This window comes from Terrapene carolina, unplaced genomic scaffold, assembly GCF_002925995.2.
Source record: "Terrapene carolina triunguis isolate 2854851 unplaced genomic scaffold, T_m_triunguis-2.0 Scaffold84, whole genome shotgun sequence".
Lineage (NCBI taxonomy): Eukaryota > Metazoa > Chordata > Testudines > Emydidae > Terrapene > Terrapene triunguis.
This window is the reverse complement of record NW_020664435.1, coordinates 12894086-12920888: the sequence shown is the minus strand read 5'-3', so window position 1 is coordinate 12920888 and position 26803 is coordinate 12894086. Positions and strand designations below refer to the sequence as shown.

General features: G+C 41.9%; 1 protein-coding gene across 2 annotated transcripts in view; it reads right to left on the bottom strand.

The window, feature by feature from the left end:
• Positions 1 to 6235: 6235 nt before the first annotated feature.
• Positions 6236 to 26803, bottom strand: part of SCRN1 (secernin 1) — a 59077-nt gene continuing 38509 nt past the window's right edge. For both annotated transcript variants that reach the window (XM_026649393.1, XM_026649394.1), the window contains exons 4-9: positions 25072 to 25274; positions 21904 to 22098; positions 20262 to 20427; positions 13771 to 13951; positions 8363 to 8522; positions 6236 to 8042 (exon numbers count right to left, since the gene is read on the bottom strand). In XM_026649393.1, coding sequence (XP_026505178.1) covers positions 8364 to 8522; positions 13771 to 13951; positions 20262 to 20427; positions 21904 to 22098; positions 25072 to 25274 — 904 coding nt within the window. In that variant the 3' untranslated portion in view covers positions 6236 to 8042; position 8363. The remainder of the gene's footprint in view (positions 8043 to 8362; positions 8523 to 13770; positions 13952 to 20261; positions 20428 to 21903; positions 22099 to 25071; positions 25275 to 26803) is intronic.

Below are 26803 nucleotides of genomic sequence, written 5' to 3'. Positions count from 1 at the left end.
GTTCCTCCTTTGTACTTCAGCTTTTGTGCATTAAATGGAGATGGCAAAGGCCTGGTCTACACTACGGGATTAATTCGGATTTAGCAGCGTTAATCCGAATTAACCCTTCACCTGTCCACACTACAGAGCCAGTTAATTCGAATTAAAGGGCCCTTTAAATCGATTTCTGTACTCCACCTCGACGAACGGAGTAGAGCCTAAATCGATTTTGTTAATTCGAATTAGGGTTAGTGTGGCCGCACACCACCGAATTACTGTGTTTAAATTAATGGGGTAGTGTGGCCGCACACCACCGAATTAATGTGGTTAAAAACCGAATTAAGGTGCTTAGTGTGGCCGCGCACAATCGAATTTATACAACCTGTTTCCCAAATTCGAATTATCTAAATTCGGATTAATCCTGTAGTGTAGACATACCCTTAGTAGTATTCCGCTAAGGTGAGTGAGTGGTGGTACTTCTCCAAACCATGCCTCAGCTTTAAGGGCCTAGATTAGGTGCCTCGGTTCCCTATATAACAAATGTGGAAAGAGAGGCACTTCAGCAAACAGGATTCATAAAAACCAGCACCCCAGGTCAGTGTTTCTCAAATGCGGCCACCGAGGCCAGGGGCTTTTTGTTCAGCCACAACCTCCTAGGCAGGATGGGGAAGGGGAGATGACAAAGCATTGGCTCCTTCCCCACCCTCCCTGTTGCTTCTGGATGCGCTGCCCTGCTCCGCCTCTTGAGAAAGGTGGGGCACAACACTGCAGGAGCAAGGTGAGTTCTTGACCCACCTTGGGAGAAGGGATTTTGGGTGGCAGGCTCCAGTGGCGGGACTTTGGGAGCCTGGCCATGCAGCTCCAGCCACACAGCCCTGGCCTTCAGCTGCAGGGCTTCAGCCCCTCGTTGTGGCAGGTAGTGACCCCCGCCTCCTGTCTTGGGCTCTGGCCATGCAGTGGCAGATGCTGGCCCCAGGCACCGACCCCCAGCTGCACAGCACCGGCTTCTAACCACGGGGCTTTGGGCACCAGCCTCTGGCTCTGGCTGCAGGGCTTCTGCCTTGGGCCCCCAGTTCTGGCCATGCAGGGTGGGCACTGACTCTGGTCCTGGCCTCTGGCCGCACTGGCCCCAGGTACCGGCCCCCAGCCGTGCGGCAGCAGGCTCCAACTGCAGAGCTTCGGGTGCAGACCCTTGGCTCCAGCCGCGCGGTGGCAGGTGCTGACCCTCAGCTCTGGCCGTATGGCCTCGGCGCTGATCTCCTGCCCCAGCCGCATGGCAGCAGGCACCGACCGACCAACTCTGGTCCTGGGCTCTGGCCATGCGGTGGTGGGAGCCGGTGCTGACCCTTGGCCGCTCAGCAGTCAGCGCTGGCTCCAGCTACGCAGTAGCAGGCGTTGACTTCTGGCTCCAGCCATACAATCCTGGGTTCTGGCCGTGCAGCAGTAGGCAGAGGCCCTGGACGCTGACCCACAGCTCTGGCTGTGTAGCAGCGGGCTCTAATCTCTGGCTCTGCCCATGCAGTTCCTGTCCCCAGCTCTGGCCATGGGCACTGAGCCCCAACCCTGGTCACATGCAGCAGACACCAACCCCTGGTTCCAGCCATGCAGCAGCAGGGCTCAACCACTCCCATTGTCCCTGGACCCTGCTGCCTCCCACTTCGATCTCCCCCATTCAGGGCTGGGTCCTGGGGCTTGCATGGATTGGTTAATATCACTTTTCTCAGCAGATTTACTAGCTCTCTGGGAGGCTGTGAAAAGTGATATTAAACATTCAAGTATCACTTTTCACAGCCTCCCAGGTAGCTACTAAGTGTGCTGTGAAAAGTGATATTCACACATCACTTTTCACTGTATTATTTTTGAGTCTTCAGAATACCTATATATATAAATAAATATAGAATTACAATATTTGGGTGTGTATCTATGCCTATTTAATTGTTTTTCCTAAAGTTAATTAAGTTTTTTAGGAAAAAGTGTCAGTGCAGCCACCAGTGCACTCTGAGGCCACCAAAAATTGTTTTGATAACCTGGGCATTAGGTGGTGCCTCACAGAAGCTAGCCAATAGGATATGCCAATCCCCACCCCTCTGCAGTAGGCATCTAAGTCTGGGCTGCAGGGGGAGTGCCCTGCTGTGCTTGGGAATCTCAGCTGCCACCCCCTTTTTTTGGAGTTAGATGCCTATGCCACTTCAGCTAGAAGTGTGGGAGGAGGAGGAGGGAACCTGCCTCTAACTTTTAGGATACTAATGTAGGATATTGGAAAATCCTGGTTGACATCACCTTCCCCCTGAGAGGGAGAAGGCATTTGAACAGGCATCTGCCACGTTTCCAGGGGGATATTCAGGGAGGGGCACCTCTCTCTCCCCTAAGCTGTTCTGCTGTAGATAAAAAATTTTAAAAAGTCACTGGCTTCTAGGTCTCCTGTGTGATTTCTCTAGCAACCACGCTACAGTGAGTCTCATGTTTGCACACACACTCTCATTGGCCCAATGCCTTTTTTTTTTTTAAAGTTATCTGCAGCACCACACCAGCCTATCCCATAATCCAGGGGTTAGTTCCCCCCTCCACCAGAGGTCTCCCAGATCCCAGCTGTACCCTAACTAGTGGGCTAAAAGTTACGAGGGGGGAGTCCTTGCTCCCCCGAGTCGGTTTGTCTAAGCCTGCCTCTAGGGGTCTGAGCTGTTGAGCTTAGTTGGTGCTGTGGCAGTTGAGCAGGCATTTTGTGAATGTCAGGATCCCTAAATCTGGGGTTTAAGTGCTTAAATCCTTTTGTGAATCTAGCCTTAACTATTTAAAATTCCTCAGTACCCAAAACTTCATCCTACTACATTTTTATACAATGCATGGTGCTGGCTGACTGTCCCATGCTTCAGATGTGTAAAGAAAGTGGCTGTTGACTATCAGAGGCTGAGGTAGCAGGCAACTTTGACCTCCATGTACTGAACAATACCGTGCTGCATTACATTGTTGTGCTGGTGTACATACATGAATGTGCCCATAGAAATTTAAAAATATGGAAGATGATACAAACACCTAGGGGTTCCCCCCACCCCCCAACAAAACCAAATTCTTTTCACTACTCCTACAGTTTGGTGGTTCAGCATCCATGACTGAATCCTTGATGCTTCTGCCCAGTCAGTAAGGCACTGACTCACTCAACTAACACTCTAAGTCAGTAACTGAAGAGGGTATTGCTTTCTCCAGTATTATGGAAAAGTGCATGCAGTGATTGTATACACAAGAGAGGATCTCAACCTCAGCCCGTATTTTTTTTTAAATGCACTATAGGCAATGGCCAGAGAACACCTGGCTCAAAGGGACTTTGCAGGGTGAAATTTTTTGTACAAAATACTTAGTACCTGGCTCATGGTGTTGAAATGAATTAATTTATTAATTTTTCCAAACAGCAGTTCCCCACAGATGCATAATTCCCACAGGATGATTGCAAACCTATACATATTAGTTCCCACAAGAAATTTAGCCAAACAAGCTTTGCAGTGTCTTGATTCAGTCCGACAGCATACATCTTGACACACACCCAGACAGGCAACAGGGCTGTGTGAAAATAGCTGCATGAGATGGTGGGCACTAGCTGCAGAGAACAATACAAAACAGTGCACTCTATTTAAGGTGGACATCTTTATTCCCTGCCCCCTTTGGCTCAACATAGCCAAGCCAGAATTCAGAGTGAATGTGAAACAATGCCTCTGTGCCACCCACTCCACTGGCTTTGAAGTTTAGTATCTTTATCCTGCAAGCATTAAACACATCTTTAGAATTTAGCAAGTCAGCATAGGTATTTTAATTTACAACATACTGTGTTTCACATAATGCTTGTCAGCATCATTCAGGGCAGGTTTAGTGCAAGAGCTTATTTGAGTTGTGGACAATCAGGGTACATCTACACAACCAATGGCAGCCTGCAGCCAGGAGTCTCTGAGCCTGGGTTGACAGACTCAGGCTTGCACTACACTAGAAATAGCTAGATGTTCAGGCTCAGGCTCTAGGGTGACCAGATGTCCCGATTTTATAGGGACAGTCCTGGTTTTTGGGTCTATTACCCCCCACCCCCATCCCAATGTTTCACATTTGCTGTCTGGTCACCCTATCAGGCTCTGAAGTCTGGGGAAGGTGGTTTCAGAGCCTAAGCTCCAGCTTATGCTGCAATATCTACACAGGTGTCTTTAGCACTGGAGCACAAGCCCAAGGTCTGTTGCCCCAGGCTCTGTGATTCTATGCCACAGCCTGTGGGCTAAAGCCTTGGAGGCTCCAATCCTGCAAGTGACTTCATGCATGAGCATCCCTGAACCACATCAAGCCCCACTGAAGTCAAGAGGATTCGGGAGGTACAGCATTCTGCGAGTAAGTTGCAGGTTCAGGGCCTTAATGTGCAAGAATGAGAACACTAGCATTTTCATCTCAGTTCTGTGCTTTTAGAGCAGAAGACATCGCCCTTCGAAGCAGAACTCCGGTCTTACAACTAGAGAGGAGCCGAGTACAATATCCAGTTTGGGGGAATTCGATTTTTCCCTTTTTAACCCTGGCTGCAGTACACAGAGTGCACTTACAGAAGCAAGATGGAGGATCAACTTTAAAAAAAAAAAAAAAAAAGTTGACCACAAGGGTCTTTGAGACATTTTACTTATCTGTTTCACGTAAGTGGACCAGCTCTTCTTCAGGGAATCAGTATATACACTTTGATATTTCCAAAAGCATATACTTACGTTAATTTTATTTACCACAACACTGCCTAGGCAACATAGAACATGATTACACAAAAATGAATGTCATTTACATGTAAGAGAATCCAACACGTTGGTGCAAAAGGCACAATAATCACTGCCTGCCTGTATTTCCCTAATGCACAAGCCTGTCTATCCAGTTGCTGGAATTCCATGGTTTGGGTGTAGTTTTAGAATCTCTATGGACTATATGAAATGGTTGACACGGTCATTCACAGTGTAACATTTTTGGGACAGTGTGTGCCAAAGAAAGTTCTTTTCATTTTTCTTTTATTTCAGAATCTGACAAGCAAACTTTCAACTCCAATCTGCCATTGCTTGGCTATGTTTGCATTACATTTACCTCACTTTGGCAGCACATGGGTTTGTATTATATATGCTGCTGAACACTGGCCTCCTTGGCACCTCTTACATTATGGATGCAGGTTTTTTTTTTTTTTTTTGGAAGATGCACAATATTGCTTTGGCTGTTTTAAATTGCTGATGATCCAATGTACAGCAGCTGTGGCAAAATGGCCAATATTGGTATAGTGGATCCCATGCTTTTTGCGGTTGGGGGTGGGAGAGAAGAGAGGAGAGACTAGGACCGCACCCCTTGCCCCTGCTCTTGGGGCACAAAGGGCCCCACTAGTGGCCCAGGAAGGTGGTAGAGGAGGGAAGCGGTCTGGATTTACTCCTCACTCTAAGCCCCAGCCCCTCACAACCCCTGCAGGTTTCTTACCCTTGGTCCTTGACGCTGTGGGAGGGAATCTCCCTTCCTTTAGTTCTCTAGTCTTTCAAGTCTCAGCAACCCAACTCCAGTCCCCTCTCCTGCCTCACACCACCCTCTCTACCTGAAGCAGGGAGGTTTTATTAGGTTCCTGACAGGGCCTTAATTGACTACAGGTGTTCCAATTAACCTGAAGTAACCTTCCCTAGTCTACAGGGAACCACGCCTTAATTAGGCTAAGGTTTATATATCTCCCCTCTCCCATGGCTCCCTGGCCCTGCTGTATCACACAGCATATTAGGAGAATTACAGAAACAGCTATATAAATCATATAATTTTATAGTGCATCTCATGCACTGTAAAATGTCACAGTACACAGTGGCTCACCTCTGAACAGTTACTGAGGTTACCTGGATACTTTGTATAGTGGCCACTGTCTTACACTTGGAGTGGCAGCTACACTGCCTAAGAGACATGTTCAGTGATACCTGCAAAGTCAAGGGTATGGAGTGTAGGACTCCTAGAAAGGTGGGGATCACCTCTGTCCTGTTTCCATTTCAAGCAAGTTGGAATTATAGTACTTATGAAAGAAGGGAGGTAAATTCAAAAAACAAAGACACATTAAAAAACCCAAAAGGGGATACAAAGAGAATTAAAGGGGAATAACAATCAGAAAATCAGTTTGAGCCCAGATGTATTTCACTGGCAGATCTTTTTGAAATTGTATTCTACAAGAGCCTGGATTTATTTATGTATTTATAGCTGCTCCTGTATTTTTTCACTTCATGTTCTAGCCCATGAAAGCTTATGCCCAAATAAATTCGTTAATTCTCTAAGGTGCCACAAGGATTCCTTCGTTTTTGGGGGTTTTTTTTGGATTGATACTGTTGTTTGAGGAGAACTGATAAAGCCACTACAGGACTTTAATAGAAAGCAAGTAAACTGAAATGGATAATTTTATGACTGTATATGGTTTGTGTAGCCACAGCATAAATATAGACTTAAGTGTCTGCTGAATGGATTTATAGCTGGAAGTGGCAGATGAAGCATTAGTAAAAACTTCCTTAAACTGTGTTTGTAAGATGTTTGACTCTGATTCCAAGCAGCTGAGAGCTACGTATTTTGTAGGGGTTGGGTGCAGCCCCAAACACACTGTCTGTGTCAAAAGAGTGGTAAACTGATGCTCCCCTTCTGAGAAACTTCAGTTCCTCAGTGGGGGCTTCTCTTCTAAATCATCAACCTCCCTCCAAAAGAAAAACTTTTTTGTTGATGCTGCTGCAATATTTCAATGGGTGGGAATTAACACCTTGTCCCCACCCAGCTCTAATATTGTCCCTTGTGTCATGAGTTAAGAAGGTTCCCTTGATCAATGCTCACCCGCTGCACTAGATTAACTTCTTAAAGTAAAGGAGTTAGGGCAAGAGCACACGAAAAGTAGATAATCACTGGAGTCACATGAATCCAAATATGAATCTAGAGGGTAAAATGGTATGCTGATGAAAAACTGCAAATAAACCATTTGTATCCTCCTCTCTGCAGATTGTAAAGGAGTAACATTCAGATCATAGCTTCACTGTGAATTTGTGCCTTGCAAGGAGTAAGTAACAGCTCAGTCACAATCACTTCCTTTTTCTTGTACTAAATAATTGGAGATTTCTTCCGGCTGTAAACAGCATATACCATTTGGAGATCTCACAGAATTGTCTTTCATACGGCAATATGGTCCCACAGCCAGACTACTGTCCCTAATTTTATTTTCAATGCCCAGCCTCTATTCTAACAAAAAAAGTGTTCTGACTGAGTTGTCACTGCATTGATGTGTCTATCAATGCTGCCTTGAAGTCATTTGATTATATAATGTACTAGGCACTCAGTTTGATTCTGCCTGCAATACACAGTACTATGAATCTTAGGGAAAGAAAAAAAAAAACCCCTACCAGGCATCACAAGTGCAATCGTCGTTTTTCCAAGGTATGAATAGGTGAGGGCAGCACTGAGTCCCGGGGGCATAATTCTGCTCATGTGTTCTGGCATAAGTCAGAGTGGCTCCATTGCAGCCAACAGAGTTACACAAGCAAGCTCAGAACCAGGCCTTATCTCTAATTCAGACTGTCAGGTGCTCCTGTTTTTGTTTTTAAAACCTCTGTAGTTTCCAATGTGAAGTGGTAAGCATACATGTACCTGGTGAAATTCTAAGCATTTGAGCTTTGCTACCTAGCCTGAGCTATACAGAGGGAAATAAAACAAAAACATTTGTTTGCTTTAAAAGATTATATGGAAATTACACTGGAATGAAGTTATTCCTTGTTTTAATTTTTTGTTGCCCAAACAATGAAACATTCTGCACTGCATTAGCTGGCATGCACACACGGACCAATCAGTGACTCTCTCCTTTCACTACACACAGAACAGGACCACCACATGATTGGACAAAGGAAAGCAATTTTGTTAACTCGATATAGCTACTGAGGAACATTTTTCTAGAAAGATAGAAGCCTTTTTGTTTGTTTGTTTTCCTCCTGCAAATTCAGCTGTGTGGACTGGAGACTATCTTTCAAGGCTCGAAGAACTATAGAGTCTTCTTGTGAAAAGGCTAACGGTGTCCACTGTGGCTGAAATGAGATAACAGTGGTTTAAAATCCACATACAGCAACAATCAAATAGAAAATTAAGAGAGGCTATAACATTACATAAAGGAAAAATATTTTTGAGACAATCCATTCAGAGAGGTATCAAAAGGGACATAAAGATAATGAAGGCCTGATTCTACAATCATTTAAAGTGGTGTAAACCAGGAGTAACACCACTGAAGTTATACCAGCACAATCAGACTAAGTCTTGCATTTATACATCTTATTTATACATATACAGATGAGCTGCTTTTCTGACAGCTTAGCAGTTTCTAAATCAAAGTATTAAAACATTTGCTTACTTCACTTGAAGAACTTAATTTCTGTATCGACACAGTCATAGAAAAGGTCTACTACTTCAGCAGGATCCAGAACCTCTGTACTGGTGAGGATGTCCTCCATAGCTTCTAAGCCTTGTCTTTCAAGGTCTAACATAATCCTCATCAGCTTCTGACCTTTATCCTAAAGGCAAGAAACAGACAAGTTAAAGTATCCATTAAACAAATTCAAGTGACTTTTTACTACTCCTCTCTGCTGTGGGGGCACCTTCACACTATTTGAAAACGTCCCATTCCTTCACACACACACACCCCATACTGATTTTTTTTTCTTCTATGTTAGTGTGGTAGAACCCTAAGCAAAAATGAAAACAATGGTCTATCATTTAACATGCAGAACAAACAATAGAGACTAGTAATCAAGAAACAACTCTAGTAAAATAGTGAGTAGTAAATTCAAAGGAAATAAGAACTTTAAAGATTGTGCACAGCTTGAGAGTGGGGGATAAAACTTGTATAACTATGAGAAAAAAAGAGTTTATTTGATTCATCTCAAGTCTGGAAATTCATTAACAACAAAAACACTGCAAGTCACCGAGGTGTTCCTGGAAGGATTTTCCAAAAACAGGCACTGGTACAGAGAACAGAATGTAGAACAGTATCCCTCAGAACATCACCCTCTTTACTCTAGGTTTAGTCACAGGATTAAAATTAATGAGTTTGCCCTTTTACCTTTTAACCTCTGTACAGTCAAACAGCATCAAAGTGAAAGACAGATGAAATGTTACGTCTAAGTTACAGAGAAGAAAGATTCCAACCTGGAATAGGGGCTGCGTCTCTATCAGACACTGCAAGGTTTACTAGGCTGCTGCTTTTCAACAGTTTCTATGTAGAAAGTCCTCTCCAGAAAATATATTGCTTTAGCTAGTTTTTAGCATAAAAGCGCACTTTCTACTTCAGTCTCTGTGAATGGTTGCATCAAGTAGCAGGACTGCTCTGTGTGTTTTGGAACTGACTCCTTGAAAAGAAAATGCCATTTCTGTCTTTGTAGACTATTTCACTTATTCTGGAAGCTGCAAACAAGATTCTCACTCTAAGGAGGAACATTTTTAGCAGTAAGGGTTGCTGTGGCTTTTGCAGGTTCTCTTATTGGTGCTTTATAGGTCTTCCCCAAAAGGACAGAGTCGCTTATGCTAAGCTTCAGAGTATCAAGAATCCAAAGTTTCAGCATCATGGGCCCTGGTTAATTTTATATTTGCTCTTAAGGGTGTTCTAAAATTTCACATGAGAACATTGAATACTTTTCATACAAAGTGTGCTGACTCAGCCAGACTTTCCTATTTGTTCTCCATGATTTGAAGGTTGGCCTCAAATTAATTTTCCAAATCCACTACTGCCATTTTTAAAAATTTTAAACATGGTAAGTTAAACTTTACCATCTATATTTACTGAAGAAGCCTTCAAGTCATCTTATGTAGCAGTTACTTCCATCACCACCATAGGTCTGCTAGGCTTTTCTGATTGTGGATCTATGTGACTCTCCAGCTGACAGCAGAAAACTAACAGGTTGAGGCCAGAAAGTTTTAAACAGGAATAGGCTGGTCTGTTTGCTTTTTGGGCTTAGGCCTTTGTGTAAAGAAAAACATAACTTTTCAGAGAGAAAATACCATCATTTAAAGGTACAGAACTAGGGTGGGATGGGGTTAGTTTTAGGGTGGCATTGTGTTAAAAGGGGGTTTTCAATAGTCCTTTCCTCTGAAGAACACACTATGAACAGTCTTTTCCTTTATTAGCTCAAGAATCAGAAGGCATGTGTCTAATGAATCTTGCAGAAAAAAAATGAACTAGATCTTGTTTCATTCCCTTAACGAATGAGATGCACTAGGAGAAGATATAATAAGTAGGATGGTTTTTCATGATGTATGGCGTTTGGTGGAGCCATTGTATTTACCTCATTGTGCTGATGATGAAATGGGAGGGAGGAGTCATCAACCTCCTGTACATAGTTTGCCAAAATGGCAGATTATTGATTTAATTCAGGCGTGGCCAACCTGAGCCTGAGAAGGAGCCAGAATTTACCAATGTACATTACCAAAGAGCGACAGTCATACGTCAGCAACCCCCCATCAGCTTTCCCCCTCCCCCACTCCCAGCGCCTCCCACCCACCGGCAGCCCTCCCCACACCTCCTGATCAGCTGTTTCGTGGCAGGCAGGAGGCTCGGGGGGGTGGGGGAGGAGTGAGGGCACAGCAGGCTCAGGGGAGGGGGCGGGAAGGGGTGGAGTGGGGGCAAGGCCTGTGGCAGAGCCAGGGGTTGAGCAGTGAGCACCGCCCAGCAAACCAGAAAGTTGGCGCCTGTAGCTCCAGCCCTGGAGTCGGTGCCTATACAAGGAGCTGCATATTAACTCCTGAAGAGCCGCATGCGGCTCTAGAGCCACAGGTTGGCCATCCCTGGATTTAATTCAACAGACCAGTGTTTGAATCCTTACAACACTGGTGCTGATTATTGTTATCTGCAGCTGCAGAACCCTTCTGTAAGTGCCCTCGAGCAATTGGATCCCCTTTTATCTAACTGGAGGGTTTGCAGTTAAATTCTCCTTCTTAAATTCCACCACTAGGAGTCTGAATGGGGCTGTCAGCAGGAGACCCAGGCTTCTCGTGCTTTCTGCTGAGGACAGTGCCTTTACTACTACCCCCAGTACAACATTTGTTCTCATTCTCTGCCAGCTCCTACTCTTCATTTCCTTGTGCATCAGTGCAGCACAGCAAGAGGGAGAGGAGGCAGCTGGCGGTCTCGCAAGAGATCATCAGATCCATCCCCACACAGGACTGAGTATGCTACAATGATTTTGGGTGGAAGGGTGAAGACCAAGGAGGGAGCCTTGGACAATGGGGAGGAAATGCTGACGTGCTCTATACTGCTAGCCAGTGTGGATTTTAATAATTGGAGCTGTGCTGATGATAGCTACCTACTTTTTTATTCTGTCCTCTTTTTTGTGGCTGCGGTGAGAAAGGCATTTTGTTCCGACAATTTTGACCATCTGTAGAGTGGTCCTTTTGTGACTTGCTTGGTTTAAGGTCACTTTCTCCTCAAGGGAAATCTTTTTTCACGGCCTTTACAAGAGTGGACATCTCAGACTACACAAATGCTGAGGGGACCAATACTGATCAACCTGTAGCCCAAAGGCGGCCCACACCACCCAGGGTAAAATGTAGTTATACATGTGATGTTTACCACTCATGTTCCAGCACCATCTGGTGTGGGATACACAGTGCTTTCTGCTGACAGACTTCATGAGCCTCAAACACACCAACCAATTCTAGATACATTCCCTACTAGAGTGGATACAGACAGTACTGTCTCAACCTGGTAATTTCTAAAAACTTCTTCTTAGAGGGAAAACAAAATTCCTGCTCTGAGGTACAAAAAGGAAAATATCTTGTTTCCACTCCATTGCAAGAGATGAGATGTGCAAGACTAGCCATAAATGTGAGTTTGTAAAATTCACACTAACAAACGTGTGAACACACACATGATTCCTGAAACAGGAATTGCATAAGATGTCATATCTTGAATGTCCCTTTAACAAAAAATTATACATTATGAATCATTCCATACTCCAGCATCTCAGTACTCAGGGATACATTTCAACCCGTGATATTCCTGCCACGATCCTATTATAATGTGACACAAGTTTTATAACACATCCCAATAACCATTAACACAGTTCAAAATAACTCTGTATCTTGTGACCAAATATACCCCTGTATTCACAGCTGACATGCTACTGTAATAATCTTTGTACAAGGTATGCCTTGTAAGGTGTCATTTGGAAACTCAATTTGCTGGTCAGTATTGTCCCGATAAAATGTGTGCCAGCATTGTACATGAAGCAATAAGATTCTCCTGTATGATGTTATTAACACATGTTTCAAACCCCACAACTCCGCCCAGGCAATAGGACAGACTTGACTTAATGAAGGAATGTGTGCTTGCCTTAATGTGCTTTTAAGCAGTAAACAGAGTCATCAAGCAAGGAGGGAACACAAAGGAAGTTCAAAGATGTGAAAATAACCCAGCAGGGAATATCCTTTCACATAGACTCTGTCTCTGGGTCTCAGCTAGAAATGTTTTTCAAGAGGGGGACTGAAACTATAAAAAGGAGGGACAAACACCCCAAGAGACTCCCCCACCCCTCTCTGCCCACCTCATTCTCCGCACCTGAAAAGACAAAAAGAAACAACCATTGGACTCTGGGGGAAGGGTCCTGACCTGAGAGTTTGGTAAGTAATCTACTGGAAGCATGTGGCGAGAAAGTTTGCTTTGCAACAGAGTTAGTTTCTTAAGTAGATACTAGTAAGTGTTTTGTCTTTATTTTTCTTGTAACCATTTCTGACTTGTATGCCTCATTATTTATACTCACTTAAAATCTCTTTGTAGTTAATAAACTTTACTGTGTTATCTAATCCAGTGTGATTAAGTTGAAGTGTCTTTAAGGTAATAAACTGGCATGTTATTCCCCTATAGGAACAACGGACCTAATATATTTATACTGTCCAGAACAGGGCTGGGCCGTACAGGACATACATTTCTGGAGGAAAGATCTAGGACTGGGAATGTGTTGTGGTCACCCTGCAGTATAACCCAGGCTGGTGAGAGCCAGGGTATAGTTGGCAGGCTGCAGTTACACACAGACAGACAGGATGTGGCTTGCCTGCTGGAAGGCTCTTTGTGAGCAGCCCAGGTGGGAGCTACATCAGCAAGGCATTGTAAGGTACACACGGTTGCAAGGCAGAGGTGACACAGCCCCCCACTGGTCTGGATTGTGCCCCGCATGTCACATATGTACAATGATAGCCTTTGAAAGTTTGAGGGATTTTATATGAGTTTTGCAGGCTCTTGTAAGTTTCCCTTCGATTCTTTTTAAGGGGCAACTTGGGTGATCTGTCAGGTTTTTGTAAACATTCTCTAAACTTTGATAGTGTTCAATAATGCAGCACTTAAAGAAAAAAACCCACCACGAATGAGCCCTAGACAGAAGCAGACAACTTTTATAGTCTTAAAATTCTATAAGCTGAGAGTCTGAATAATGAACTCTGCCAACATCTAGTGGGAATTTTTTTTTTAGTTCCATGTTTACAAAAATTAATATGAAAAGAATGCAACCAACCATGGGTAAAGTGTTCACTCCTCCATTTTAACTTCTAAGCCTCTATTCAGATTTTTAGGGGGGGAACCCACTTATTTTCTTTTAATTAGATTTAAAGGTTTCTGTGGAAAAAGATTTTACAGAAATTTTTCTAGAAAGAATGAAGCATAAGTCATGCAAACATTCAAAACTTTTCTTCACACACTCAGCAGTTTAGATCCCGGGTGTATTAGTCTTAAGAAAAAAACCTGTCTCTAAAGGCTCCAAGTCCTACACACTTTACCTGATCATTCTCAGTGACAGATCGGGCCCGTTCATGTGCCTTGTACAGTTCGTGTCTCCGGTCAGGCCTCTCCTGGAACCGAGGTTTCTTTTTTACAGGATCGTCATCACCAAGAAAAGGCGATTGAACTTTTGGTACTAGTTTGACATCATCAACGAAGATGAAAGGTTTAAATATGGACCTGAAAGAGATAAGAACCTTATTCACAGGGACGTTCTGTTTATGACCCAGGCTACTTTGCCAACAGAGATTCATTGAACAGTATTGCATGTGCATATCTATATTACTGTGGCGGGATGGGGTCAGATATGGCACAAAAATAACCTCTTCTAATATAGGAAAACATGCCACAAGAAAAATCCATTTACTTTCAAAAACACTGGATCCTGCAAAGTTTTACATATTAACCTCTCTTTCCCCCCCTCCATGTCAGTTTCCCCATTTCTGTGAATTACAGCATTGAGCTTCCTTCCTCTGATTTTTTTTTGTGGGGGTGGAGGGAGAAGAGGGTAAATGTTTTGATCATCTTTAAATCCCAATGTTTATCCCCATACTACTCTCTTGCTTTCTTTTTTCCTTCATGTTCTCTCATCCCACACTTTAAGTAGTCTGTGGGAGCTGTGCTTAGAGTTTTCAAAGAAATTAACTGGCTCAGAACCAGTCTCCCAACCTAAAACTTCCCAGTTCTCCTACATTTACACAGCAGCAATTTATACATCAATAAAGTTCTTCACACAATATACATCTTAAGTCCTGCACTCAGTTCAGAATTTATTTGCTGAAACAAACGGAAGGTGGATATATTTAAAGCCATCCACTTATGAGGGCTAGAGGAAGATTTTTGGCCAGTTATTACACAACTTACTAAGTATCTCTGAAGATTTGGCATTGACCACCAGTGTCCGAATTGGGAAGTCAAGGAAAGGATAAGGAAATGGTTACACAGAAAATACTGTAATACTTTTCATCAAACAAAGCATTTCAATCTGGAATTAAATGGGAGCTCAAAATACATTTGAAACCTGTCCCTAACCTAAGGGAATTTCATACCTAAAATCTAGATCTAACCTCTTGGTTAGGAACACAGGAGAAAATACTTTTAATAAATTGTTTTTTAAGGCAATGCCCTACAGCCAGTGTGAAGGAGCATGCCAAAAGGTGAGAGACTTTTGAAAAGAAGTTTGAAAACTAATGATAGAGCAGGAAACTGAAGTCTATCACTGCTGCTCTATCCATCACTCTCGAGAAGCCCTGCCATCAAAAGGTTCTGACCCGAACAGACTGGGGCAAGACATGTCTTTTATTACAGATTTTTTTAAGAGAAGGCATGTAAAACAGAAGTGACAGTAGCATACAGAGATGGGCTGTTATTCTTCATTTGTATTTTAGTTGCACCTATTGTCCCTGATTGGCAGCCATGGAGATGGAAATGCTCTCAGAACAGCAGAAGCAGGAGCAGCGCATACTGTCCCAACAATTCAGCTCAGTCTTAAACCACAATGACCACTGCTAAGGGAGACAGTTCAGTCTCCAAGCCCACTGAATCATTGGCATCTGCAGAAACTGCCAATGAGAGTACCAATTAGACAAGATGATAGACCACCCCACCTGCCCAGTGTCTTATGTTGGGGGTTTTGTGAGGAGGATGCTTGCCCAATGAACTGCACTGAGACTAACATTTTACATACGTTCATTTTGTCGCGGTTTCCTACTGGGGCCCAGGACAATGGGGAGCATGGATGAGAAGAAAAGCCTTGTGACTCCCGGAGACAAAGTTCAGACAGACAGAGTCCAGATGCACCTGAGGCTCATTAGCCTCCCCGAAACCCAGCCCTTATTTATTTATAAGGAAGACAATCAGCTGGCAGGGGTTTTCAGGGAGTGAGGAAGCAGGCTGGCATGACCAGAGTAGGACAGCTTTTCTCTTCACAAAGAAGCACTGACTCAGAGCTGTGAGTGAGTTTTTATTATATTTGATTATAGCTTGTCTAGAAAAGTTTTAACTCACAGAGAAGCAGGAACTCTGGTGTGGCTGTTTTTCTTAATGTCTTGTGTACAAACCTTGCTTTATTTGCTTTATGGGGAGCATAGGGTGCTGCTGCACCCCTTGGCTGTAAGTGGTTTCCATTATATACAGGGGTTTACAGTTTGGTTCAATGCTCTAAGAACCCCCTACTAAACAAACTGTTCCAGCACTCGTGATGGGGAGAGGGAAGGACCTCTGCAAGTCTGTCTGTTTGCAGCCAGGCTAGAGGCTGTAGCTTTGCTCTGGAAAGAAAAGGAATCCCAAAGGGTGTTGAAAGCCTTGTGCAGCCTTTATGTGACACAGATGGGAGAGCAATGGGCCTTGGTAAGGTAAAGAGTATTCTGGAGAAGCAAGCCTACCTACTGCCTTGCTCAGAGTCCAATGAAGACTTGAGTTCCCAGGTGAAGGATGAAACTCCCTTCAGCACTAAGGAACCCCTGTGGAAGCACTTTAGTCACACAGAGTACTTAAGGAAGTAGCCAAAGCAACCGTCTTTGAGAACGTATGGAGAATGGGTGAAGTCCCAGAGGACTGGAGAAGGAAAAATGCAGTACCTACCTTTAACAAGGGGAATGAGGGGGACCTGTGGAATGATATAGACCAATCAGCCTAGCTTCTATAAATGGAAAGATACTGGAACAAATTATTAAGCAATCAATTTGTTCAAACCTAGAGGATAGTAAGATAAGTAACAGCCAACAAGGATTTGTCAAGAACAAATCGTGCCAAACTAATTTAATTTCCTTCTTTGACAGCCTTTTACTAGGCTGTTTACCTCTGTTTGCTGTAACTTTGAACCTAAGGCTAGAGGGGGGTCCTCTGGGCTCTTTAAGTTTGATTACCCTGTAAAGTTATTTTCCATCCTGATTTACAGAGATAATTTTTACCTTTTTCTTTAATTAAAAGCCTTCTTTTTAAGAACCTGATTGATTTTCCTTGTTTTTAGATCCAAGGGGGTTGGATCTTGATCCACCAGGAGTTGGTGGGAGAAAGGAGGGGGGATGGTTAATTTCTCCTTGTTTTAAGATCCAAGGGGTTTGGATCCTGTATTCACCAGGGAATTGGTGAAGAGTCTCTCAAGGCTACCCAGGGAAGGGAATTAGCACATTGGGAGTGGTGGCAGCGGACCAGATCTAAGCTGGTAGTTAAGCTTAGAAGTTTTCATGCAGGCCCCCACATTTGTACCCTAAAGTTCAGAGTGGGGAAGGAGCCTTGACATGGTGGCAGAGGTGGGATTTTATAGTATTGTACACAGGAGGGCTGTTACCCTTCCCTTTATAGTTATGACACCTGGCTTGGGAATATTCTGTATTTTCATTAATGACTTGGATGATGGAGTTAAGAATATACTTATAAAACTTGTGGGCAACATCAAGTTGGGAAGGGTTCCAAGCACTTTGAAGAACAGGATTTGAATTCAAAATGACTGACAAATTGAAGAACTGAAATCAACAAGATGAAATTCAATAAAGACAAGTATAAAATACAGCCCTTAGGAAGGAAAAATCAAATGCAAAACTACAAAACAGGGAATAACTGGCTAGGCCGTAGTACTGCAGAAGAGAATCTGGGAGTTATGGCGGGTCACAAACTGAATGAGTCAGTGTTGTGGACAAAAGCAAATGCCATTCTAGGATATATTACCATGTAAGGCACAGGAAGTAATTGTCCTGCTTTATTCAGCATTGGTGAGGCCTCAGCTGGAGTAGTGTGTACAGTTCTGGCCACCACACTAAGATGTGGACAAATGGGAGAAAGAGTCCAAAGGAGAGCAACAAAAGTGATACAAGATTTAGAAAACATCACCGATGAGGAAACGTTGAAAGAACTGGGCATATTTATGCAGAGGAGAGGCTGAAGGGGGAGTCTTCAAATAGGTAAATGGTTGTTACAAAGAGGATGGTGATCAATGGTTCTCCGTGTCCATGAGGGTAGGACAAGAAATAATTTGTTTAATTTACAGCAAGAGTGAATTAGGTTAGATATTAGGTAAAACTTTCTAATTAGAAAGATAGTTAAACACTGGTTGTGAAATCCCCATCACTGAAGGTTTTTAAGAAGTTGTTAGACAAACACCTCTCAGGGATGGTCTTGGTTTACTTAATCCTGTCTCAGCATGGTGGGAGGGAGACAAGATGACCTCTCAAAGTCCCTTCCTGGCCTACATTTCTATGATTTCTAAGACAACTAATAGTCACCTGACTGTAGTGACCTTTGGTTGTCCAAGGGGATAGTCAGATCGGCATCCTCTCCCCCAAATCATCATTTCTCCAATATACAGTAAGTGGCAAATATTTTCTTAAGCTGCATGTGGTTTAGTTTAAAAAACAATGCTGAGCAACCCAAGCTGGGATTCACAGTTCATGGTGAGAGAGACTTGTTAGGCCATGGATTGTTCCCTATAGTATTCCCCAGTACTCTGTCCTGTCCAGATTTAAGTAACGGGGGGAGGGAAGGTTATTTCTTCTCGAGAGGATGTTACAATAAACCTTTATGTAAAAATGTTTCCTGCTATTCATCATAACTTTTCTTTTCTTTTACCATGGTATGGTAATTTTATGCAGGGCAGTAGCCACTTAGGCCACCCTAAGCAGTTCCTCTCCTTCTTTAAAGTTTACACACTGTATATGTAGTACTCAGACGTGTGTGTTCTTTTAATCATGGTCTGGACAGTAGGTACAGGTTAGTGTGTCAAATCTTTTACTCTCCTTTACTCTCCCTGCCAGTCACAGGATACAGAATCAAACTGCACCACTAGGCCCAACAAACAGAGTAGGGGTGGGAGCAGAACAGCTGTGATGTCAAAATGATCTAGCATGTTTCATGTAAATGTGATTTGGGTTTTTTTTGTTTTGTTTTTTAAGCGTAAGTGATCACTGGCTTTTCAACTCTGATAGCTTCCATTTTAAATTGCAATAAACTACATTTAAATCACATAGCACTTAGGTGTTCCAACAAGGCTTCTAGGATGCACGTAAAGGCTCTGTCTGTTGAATGTGTTTCTTATGTTGTGTTCTAATGTAAAGCAAAATGTTAATAACCAGTCATGACTGTGTCAGACTCATCTACTCTGACAGGAAGTGTTTTTTATACTACCACAAAAACTTGGGTGAGGAAGGGACAAAGGGATCACCTTACCTGTTTTAAAGAATCAGATTTGAACCTATGAAACAAAATCTGAGTCAAGGTTGAAACTGCCCTTTAACTCTGCCCTAAAAGTTACTGGAACTAACCATTGTGGGTTCATAGATTAACAAAAGGAAATGGGGAGAATTAGGAAAGTGACTCGTAGCAAAAAGTTGTTTTGGTTTTCAAGAGTCTATTTTGAAGTATAGGCATCAGTACCGTACTTGTCCTTTTATTGAGGGATTTACACCCTGATCTAAAGCCCATTGTCAATGGAAGACTTAATGAATTTTGTATCAGGTCTTTGTGTTTTTTTTTTTTTAAAGATAAGTCTTTTGACATAATTAAGTACAAGAACCATGAAAATTCCAAGACCAGTTTCACCACAACTTTATATTAAACATGATACAATCTAGATACAGCACAGATTGTCAGAAAACTAGTTAGCAACAAGAATATGTTCAAGTGCTTGTTTTTTTTTACATTAAATCCCAATACATCAAAACTGCAAATCAGAAATGCTTTAAATGCTACATGCACAATATTACTCACTCACAATAATATTACTTTTGTAACACTTTGTATAAAAACTGAAAAACTAAAACTTTTTCCTGTGTTGGTTTTGGGTGACTAAGCAGAGATTGCAACTTCTTAGAACTGCCACATTATTCCCTAAAGTTGAATTAAGATAACTAAACTTTTTACATTAATTTTACTACTTTCTGCTGATATCCTCCTTAAGTGAAATGGAACAGAAGAAAAGAATGTTTCATTTAAAAGAACTTGCCTCCATGGTGAATTATTTTTCAATTACCAAAGCCAGCACTCTGAACAAGTTAAAATACCATAGTAGGATTTAAGTGTAAAACCTAATGTATGGAATGTTAGCGAGCTACTGATCTTTACACCAAGATTAACAAAATGTGTTATTGTTTTTTTTGTCCTAGTACCATAGGTATTTACTGGGATTTCTACTTAAACTGCATTCAGAGAGAAATCCATGTCCTGAAAACAAAGGCGTGATCCAAAGGGTGTATGGGAAGACGATGGGCAGGGCATAGAGGAGTGCTGAACCTTCTGACATAGAACATAGTCCTTGTGTGGTGAGCATAGACAGGAATTGCAGCACACCTCTGTGAAGGGACATGATGAAGGGGAAGGAACGTTATATGCACCCTCTCCCTCTTTGTTCACCCATGCAAAGCCAGTCACAAGGGGGCCCTAAATCTGTCACTAAAATCAGATTTAATAGCTTTCAATGTACATACGCACAGCCAGAATCTCCTTATTAAAGCCTGCACCACTAAGCCTCAGAAGGGCAGCAGGCACCCTGACTTACCTTGAAGGGTCCGGAGTGCCAGTGAAGTAGTGAATACAGGGAGAACTAGGGTTCTGAGGCAAAACAGACACTATGCTAGCTGTAGTGAGGAAAGTTTCGGAGTCCACGCAGACACCACTAGCTCTGTCACGCAAGACATCCATCATTGTTTGCACAGTGATATTTCCTGCAAGAAGAGGAAAAAAGTGCCCAATGGGCCTGATCCACATCCCACCAAATTCAAAGGAAAGTACTTTTACTTCAATGGGCATTGCATCAGGCCCAGCGCAAACAGTGCCACAGCATATAGGTGGGAACATACCCCCACCACTATTAACAGCTTGTATTTACAAAACTTAACCCTTGAAACATACTAGAACAGATTACAGCCGCCTTGCACTGCCTCAACCCTCTAACTGATGGACTTTTTGCCACTGTAAATGTCTCCATTCACAGACCCAAGTGTGAATTTGGCCCATCATGTCTAATGGATTGGAAGTAATTAAAAGTGCAGAGACAAGCTTCACAGCTCTGGGGGTGGTAAAGATAATCTATAACATGGATCATCAAATGTTTCCAGTGGCTTTTGGTGCAGTTATCTATGTTTAACTAGACTGTATTATAGCAGAGAGTGACAGCTCTGCTACAGTTATGGTTAAGACCAGCTTTCTGTTTCAAGCTCAACTTTTCTAGGTGCTCTAATTAATTTCTATTTCTTTCCCTTCCTGACCCTCTCCTACAGATTGAGGATTACTTTGAGACGTGGGCATTGGACCACAACACCCTTACTAGCATTGTGCACTGCAGTGAAAAGTTTTTCATCCAGTCTCCTGTCGCACAATAACTAGATTTCGTTACCATTTCAAATATGCCCAAGTCATCCTTAATATAGAGCTTTTAAAGAGAATGGCAACACTTCTCATGCATGTGCCTTGAACAAAGATTACACATTACTCATGCACAGCAGCAGATGCTGCAGTAATTCCAAAAAGGGTTCTGGCCAGCTCCAGCTATCTTAAGTGATTCGTAAATTCTGGACCAGAACATAAACCCATTTCTGCTGATAGCAGATTTTGATTATTGAAATGCTCTGGTAATAAAAACATCCAGTTTGGCCTGAAAAGAGGGAGTGGGGGGGAGGGGAGTCTTTCCTAAGTGCATCTTCATTGCTGTAACAGAACTCGATTCTCATAGTTTGCAACCATAGCTTGGTTCCACAGGCAGCTGGATAATGCCTCTTCCCCACCTCACAATAGGACTGATACGAACATCCTTCTGGAAAAACACAATGCCCTCTCATCATTTTTTACTAAGGTAAGTTATCTTTTCATGCTAGGAGAACAGGGGTGCCCCGGTACGATATTACTCTTATTCCCATGTATCAAACCTACAATGAATAGACTAAAAGAACCCACAACATTTAGAGCTTTACACTCCACCATCCAAGTCTGTGTGATTTGATAAATAGCCTTATTCTAAATTTAGGCTGAGGCGTTAAGACTTCATGCAGGAGTTTTGCGCGAGGCAATTTGTTCTATGGATTTTCCTTCCATGTGAAAGTGCTCTCCTTGTACCCACTTGAGACTATGGACGAAGGTCTAGTTGTGAAAAGTGGGAATTAAGTGGCAAGAAAAATCAATAAGGAAAAAGCCTTTCTACTTACCTTCTTGTTTTTCTAGGCTCTCCTGGCCTGAACAGCAGCCTAAATGGTCCTCAGCTAGAGAAAACACTTCAGAAAAATTGAATTCGGTATCTCCAGTCCACCAGCCTTGAGTCTCTGCATAACTCCTAAGCTCAGGATGCTCAACATCAATTTTTGTGGTTAATGAAAGCTGGTTGCAAATGCACTTTACTCCCTCTATGGAAAGAGCCACAAATCACAATATACCATTACTACAATGTAGCTAGAAGCAGTTAGAGGAGCAAAATATTTTATTAGCAAACTAAGACATTGACCAATCTAGACATTTCTTTGTGATAGTCACCTAATTACACAGGCACAGGATTTACTCATCACTTCAAGTTTCAGGGCCTGATTCTCCAGTGCATCTTGTGTCATGTTTAGATACTTATCCCTGCACCACATGATTGCACAATGCTACCGTATCAGAATGCTATGATTTTCAACCACCTCTGCAAGTGGAAGAGATTCTACAAGGTGCAAAGCAGTAGAGAATCAGGCTCTTAGATTTCCAGAAGCTAAGTTATGACACTTCACTTTCAAAAACTTGTTTGGAAGTGATCTTGACCCTTTGCCCGAGACCACATTAACTAGCTCATCCAACATGATTACAATCATCCCAAAGGAATTGACACAATAGTACTTCAGCCCAGAGTTGATCTGTGTGGCATTACTTGTTATTTGAAGAAAAAGTTAATCCCACTATTCAACACAGCATTATACACATTTGCTAAATAACTTTCTATCCCAGAAACTGTCACCTAATTATAATTGGCGATTTTAAGTTTCTTGTTCGAAAATGGGCATCATTTGAAAGACCAGCAGAAGAAGAGCTCATGTGGAATAACTCATAATCTGGTTTCCAATCAAATAAGAATACTTGTTTAAAGTGGTTTTTTTTAATGTTCAATATTTAAAATGCAATATTGAATTATAAATCCTTCTGTAAAAATTTAATGTAGTGTCTTTGTGAGCACAAGACTTGTTTTTAAAACATGGTTCTCTAGGTGTTAAGACAATAATATAGATTGAAAATAATAAGCCTTCAATGTGTTTGTCTATTGTATGACTTTTTTTCCAAAAAAAATTCTGCCTGAATTGTTTATATCCATACACATCAGACAGCATGACTAATGATTGCTACTGCAGATACTCACCAGAAGATACAGTAAACACATCACATGAGTAATGGAAATAATTGTTTAAACTATACTCATTATCCAAACAAAACTTGACAGTGAAGGTAGCAGACTTATTTTTAATAGGCAGGCTAAAGTGATTTATGAAATTTTTTACTTTAATAGCATCATTAACAGCTATTGTTATAGAATCAGAGTTGCCTTTCTAATGTCCACTGAATAAAATTTGAAATAGTGATTACTAATCCCAGTTAAAAGCTGCTATACGCATTACTGCCTACAAACCAACTACAGAAACCAAGGGTCAGTGGCAGGCTGAAAGGTTTCAGTATGTTCTGCTTCACAGGTTCAAACTTAAATTGTACCATGAAAGGGCATTAATCTCTTAGCTGTTCATTTTCAGGAGACTGTAAGATTGGAATAATTTTGATTTGACCAACTGGAATATGTTATTATCAAGCAAAGCAAAAAAACCCATTAGCACCCCTTTAAATATTACAACAATTAAACATTTAAATTTTGTTCTTTCCAGTAGATTCAAATTGACAGAATTACTCAAGTCAGTGCTATATTCAGATCAGCAACAGGACAATAGCATGAGTATTATTCATTTACAAACGTCTATTTCCTGGATAGCTTTATAATTAAAGTATTCTTCATCACAAGTAGAGTTCATCAAGCAATTTCATTTAAGGAAAAAAGTTGTGTAACAAAATTATGTAGAAGACCCAATATACCAAATGATTCTAGGGACAAAGTTTGAAAAACCCAGTGTCCTATAAAGCACTGGTGAATAGCGAACGTCCCCGCTTAGCGTAGCATACCAGTGCCCGTGACTGTTGTAGTAAAGCTTTACTCTGAAAAGCTCAAGAATAGCTGTTATGGTTGCAAAGAGAACCTCCTATGGGAAATAAATGTAAAACAAAGCAGTGCGACATTCCTAGACTTGCAGAGAGGCTCCTCCTCCATTCCCTCTCCTGCTGCTGGTAGCTTTTGCAAGTGGTAGGAGTGTGAAAACTGGTCAGTTTCACTGGTACTAATAGGATCTGGAAGAGCAGAAGTGAAAACAAACAAGAATAACTTCATGCTTCTGCCTGGGAAAAGCTACGAGCAGCAGCTGATGTAGGCAATGGAGTTATTACAGGGTTGTTACAAGGAGGAGGGAGGAAAAATTATTGTTCTTAAGCTCTGAGGATAGGACAAGAAGCAATGGGTTTAAATTGCAGCAAGGGAGGTTTAGGTTGGACATTAGGAAAAACTTCCTAACTGTCAGGGTGGTTAAGCACTGGAATAAATTGCCTAGGGAGGCTGTGGAATTTCCACCAGTGGAGATTTTAAAGAGCAGGTTAGACAAACACCTGTCGGGGTGTTCTAGATAATACTTAGTCCTGCCATGAGTGCAGGGAATTGGACTAGATGACCTCTCGAGGTCCCTTCCAGTCCTCTGATTCTATTTAGTGGGAAGGATGACTCAGAAGGCGGGTGAAGGGTAGAGTCGCAGACACACTAATTGCAGCAACCAGGAGGTTCAAATAAAAGATGAGACCACTTAACATCAGCCAGACGGGTCAATATAAACAGGGTCCAGGAACAGTATCTTACTACTTCCCAGGAATTGGGTTATCTCATCAGGGCATTACTGCTGGACAGTCCCCTCCATCAGTCTTTAGTATCTATGTCGGGCTAGAAAAATTGTTCCTCTGTCCCATAGGGGTCTGGTAAACTTTCAAGCCTTGCCTGGAGAAATAGCATAACTGCAGAAGGACAATCTGTCCACACAAAAGAAGGACATTTAATGGGCTAGACTGAAGCTAGGCTGCTACCAACATCATGCAGCTTTTCATTGTTTGACTGATTTGATACATCCAAGCCATTTAGACTTTTCCAATTAGACCTCTTCATAACCCCTTGATATCTTTACCCCAAATGAAAGGGAATAAATAAAACAAGCTTTGAAGCGATGTTATGCAGCCTTCTTATGGTAACCAGTTTGCCACCAGTTAAAACTCACCTGTGATTTTTTCTGCTGCCCAATATTTCCCAACAGTCTCCAATACCCAGGCTTCTGCTCTGTCCACAATCAGAAATGCACTTTGGAAAGCATAGCAGGAGCTCCCATCTTCATAATAATTTCCACCTTGTCCATGCTCTTCCAACAAAGAAACTATTACATCTAAGGCCTCTTTAGCTGTTGCGCCTCTTTCTAGGCCAAGCCTTACAAAAAAAAAAATCCAATACAATTTAAGTAACAGTGAAAAGTCCAGTGATGTGCTGCAGTGACTCATTTGTTTTAAACAAAAAGCTTGGAATAGGATCCTATAGTATGAGCTACAGTTTTACTGATGTCAGATGGAATCATTTCTAAAGTATCTAACAGGAGAAGTGCATTCAGAAATTATTGGTCAGACATCAGCAATTTCTGCTTTAAAGGTTCACTAGAAATACTAGGCCCAGAACTTTATAATGATGTTTTCATATTATCTAAACTGGTTTCTCCATCCACAAGTCTACAACAATTGCTACAATTAACACAAGTACTAAGTGTAACAGGGACTGTGTCTTAAGACAGCCTGCAACATTCTGTTTACCCTCTTTAGGAGAAGTGAATTTGACTGGTAAATAGAATTTTCCAAGACAGTTGTAAAGTAGCAGATCTGTACACTTCTTGCTGTGTACAAAACACCAGATAATTTGGAATAGATATTACAGAAGGATGAGAGAATGAATAGTCAGTGTTACCTTATCTTTATCACCCTTCTCTTCCTGTACTCCCACACTTATTATCCATCATACTCTCCATACAAAATTAATTGCACATCAGCCTTCAGTGACTGTTTAATACTGTAGACAAAGGCATCTTTGAGTGTCTGTGGGCAACTCTACTGTGTTAACTTCTTAAATGCTGTTTGGAAGTACTAAAATGCAGGGTACTTGCCAAAGCTGAATGTGACTGGCTTGAAAGGAGTGTAAAAGTAAATTTGCAAATCCTAACAAGTAAACTTAAACTACTGGTTTTAGAAAACGAATCAGAATAGTAAAATCAATGGGGTTTAGCATATTGATCTGAAGTATTTATATTCAAAATGAAACCATCCTAGTTAGGAAATTAGCTAACAGCTACTCAGCTCTACTTAACTGCTGTCTAGGCAACAGATTAGAGGTTTCTATTTATTTAATCTTTTAATCTATTTCTGCCATCAGCTAAGTACAAGCTCTTTAGAAATGTCAATACCCACAAATATGATTTCATTGATATCTTAACTCTGGCATACCATACTGTACATTCATTATTGTCAGTTACATTAACCTCCCATATTAAAAACTTACTGTAGTAATAAAAATGAAAGTCTGTATTTACATCTGCCTTCTAGAGAATCAAAACCCTTTACAAAAATGAATTATGTCTCAGTCCTATCCAATCTAAGCCCTGCTGATAGGTGGGAAAACCAAAGCAGCGGTTAAGATCCAAATTTTTGAGACTCTTTTCTCTAAAGTTGGGAACAAAATTTGACAGAGCTTTTTTTTTTTTTTTTTTTTTTTTTTTAATCTTCAGAGCTGTGAACCGCCCACACTGACTGAAGTCAGTCTCAAAATACAGCCCTGGGTGTCTGAAGCAGGGCATCTAAAGGAGTGCGCCTTTTGAAAATGCAGCTTTAAATCACTTACCCATGTTTGCACTGTCATAACTATAAAGGAAAGGGTAACAGCTCTCTGTGTACAGAGACTCCAAATCCTTTTACCTG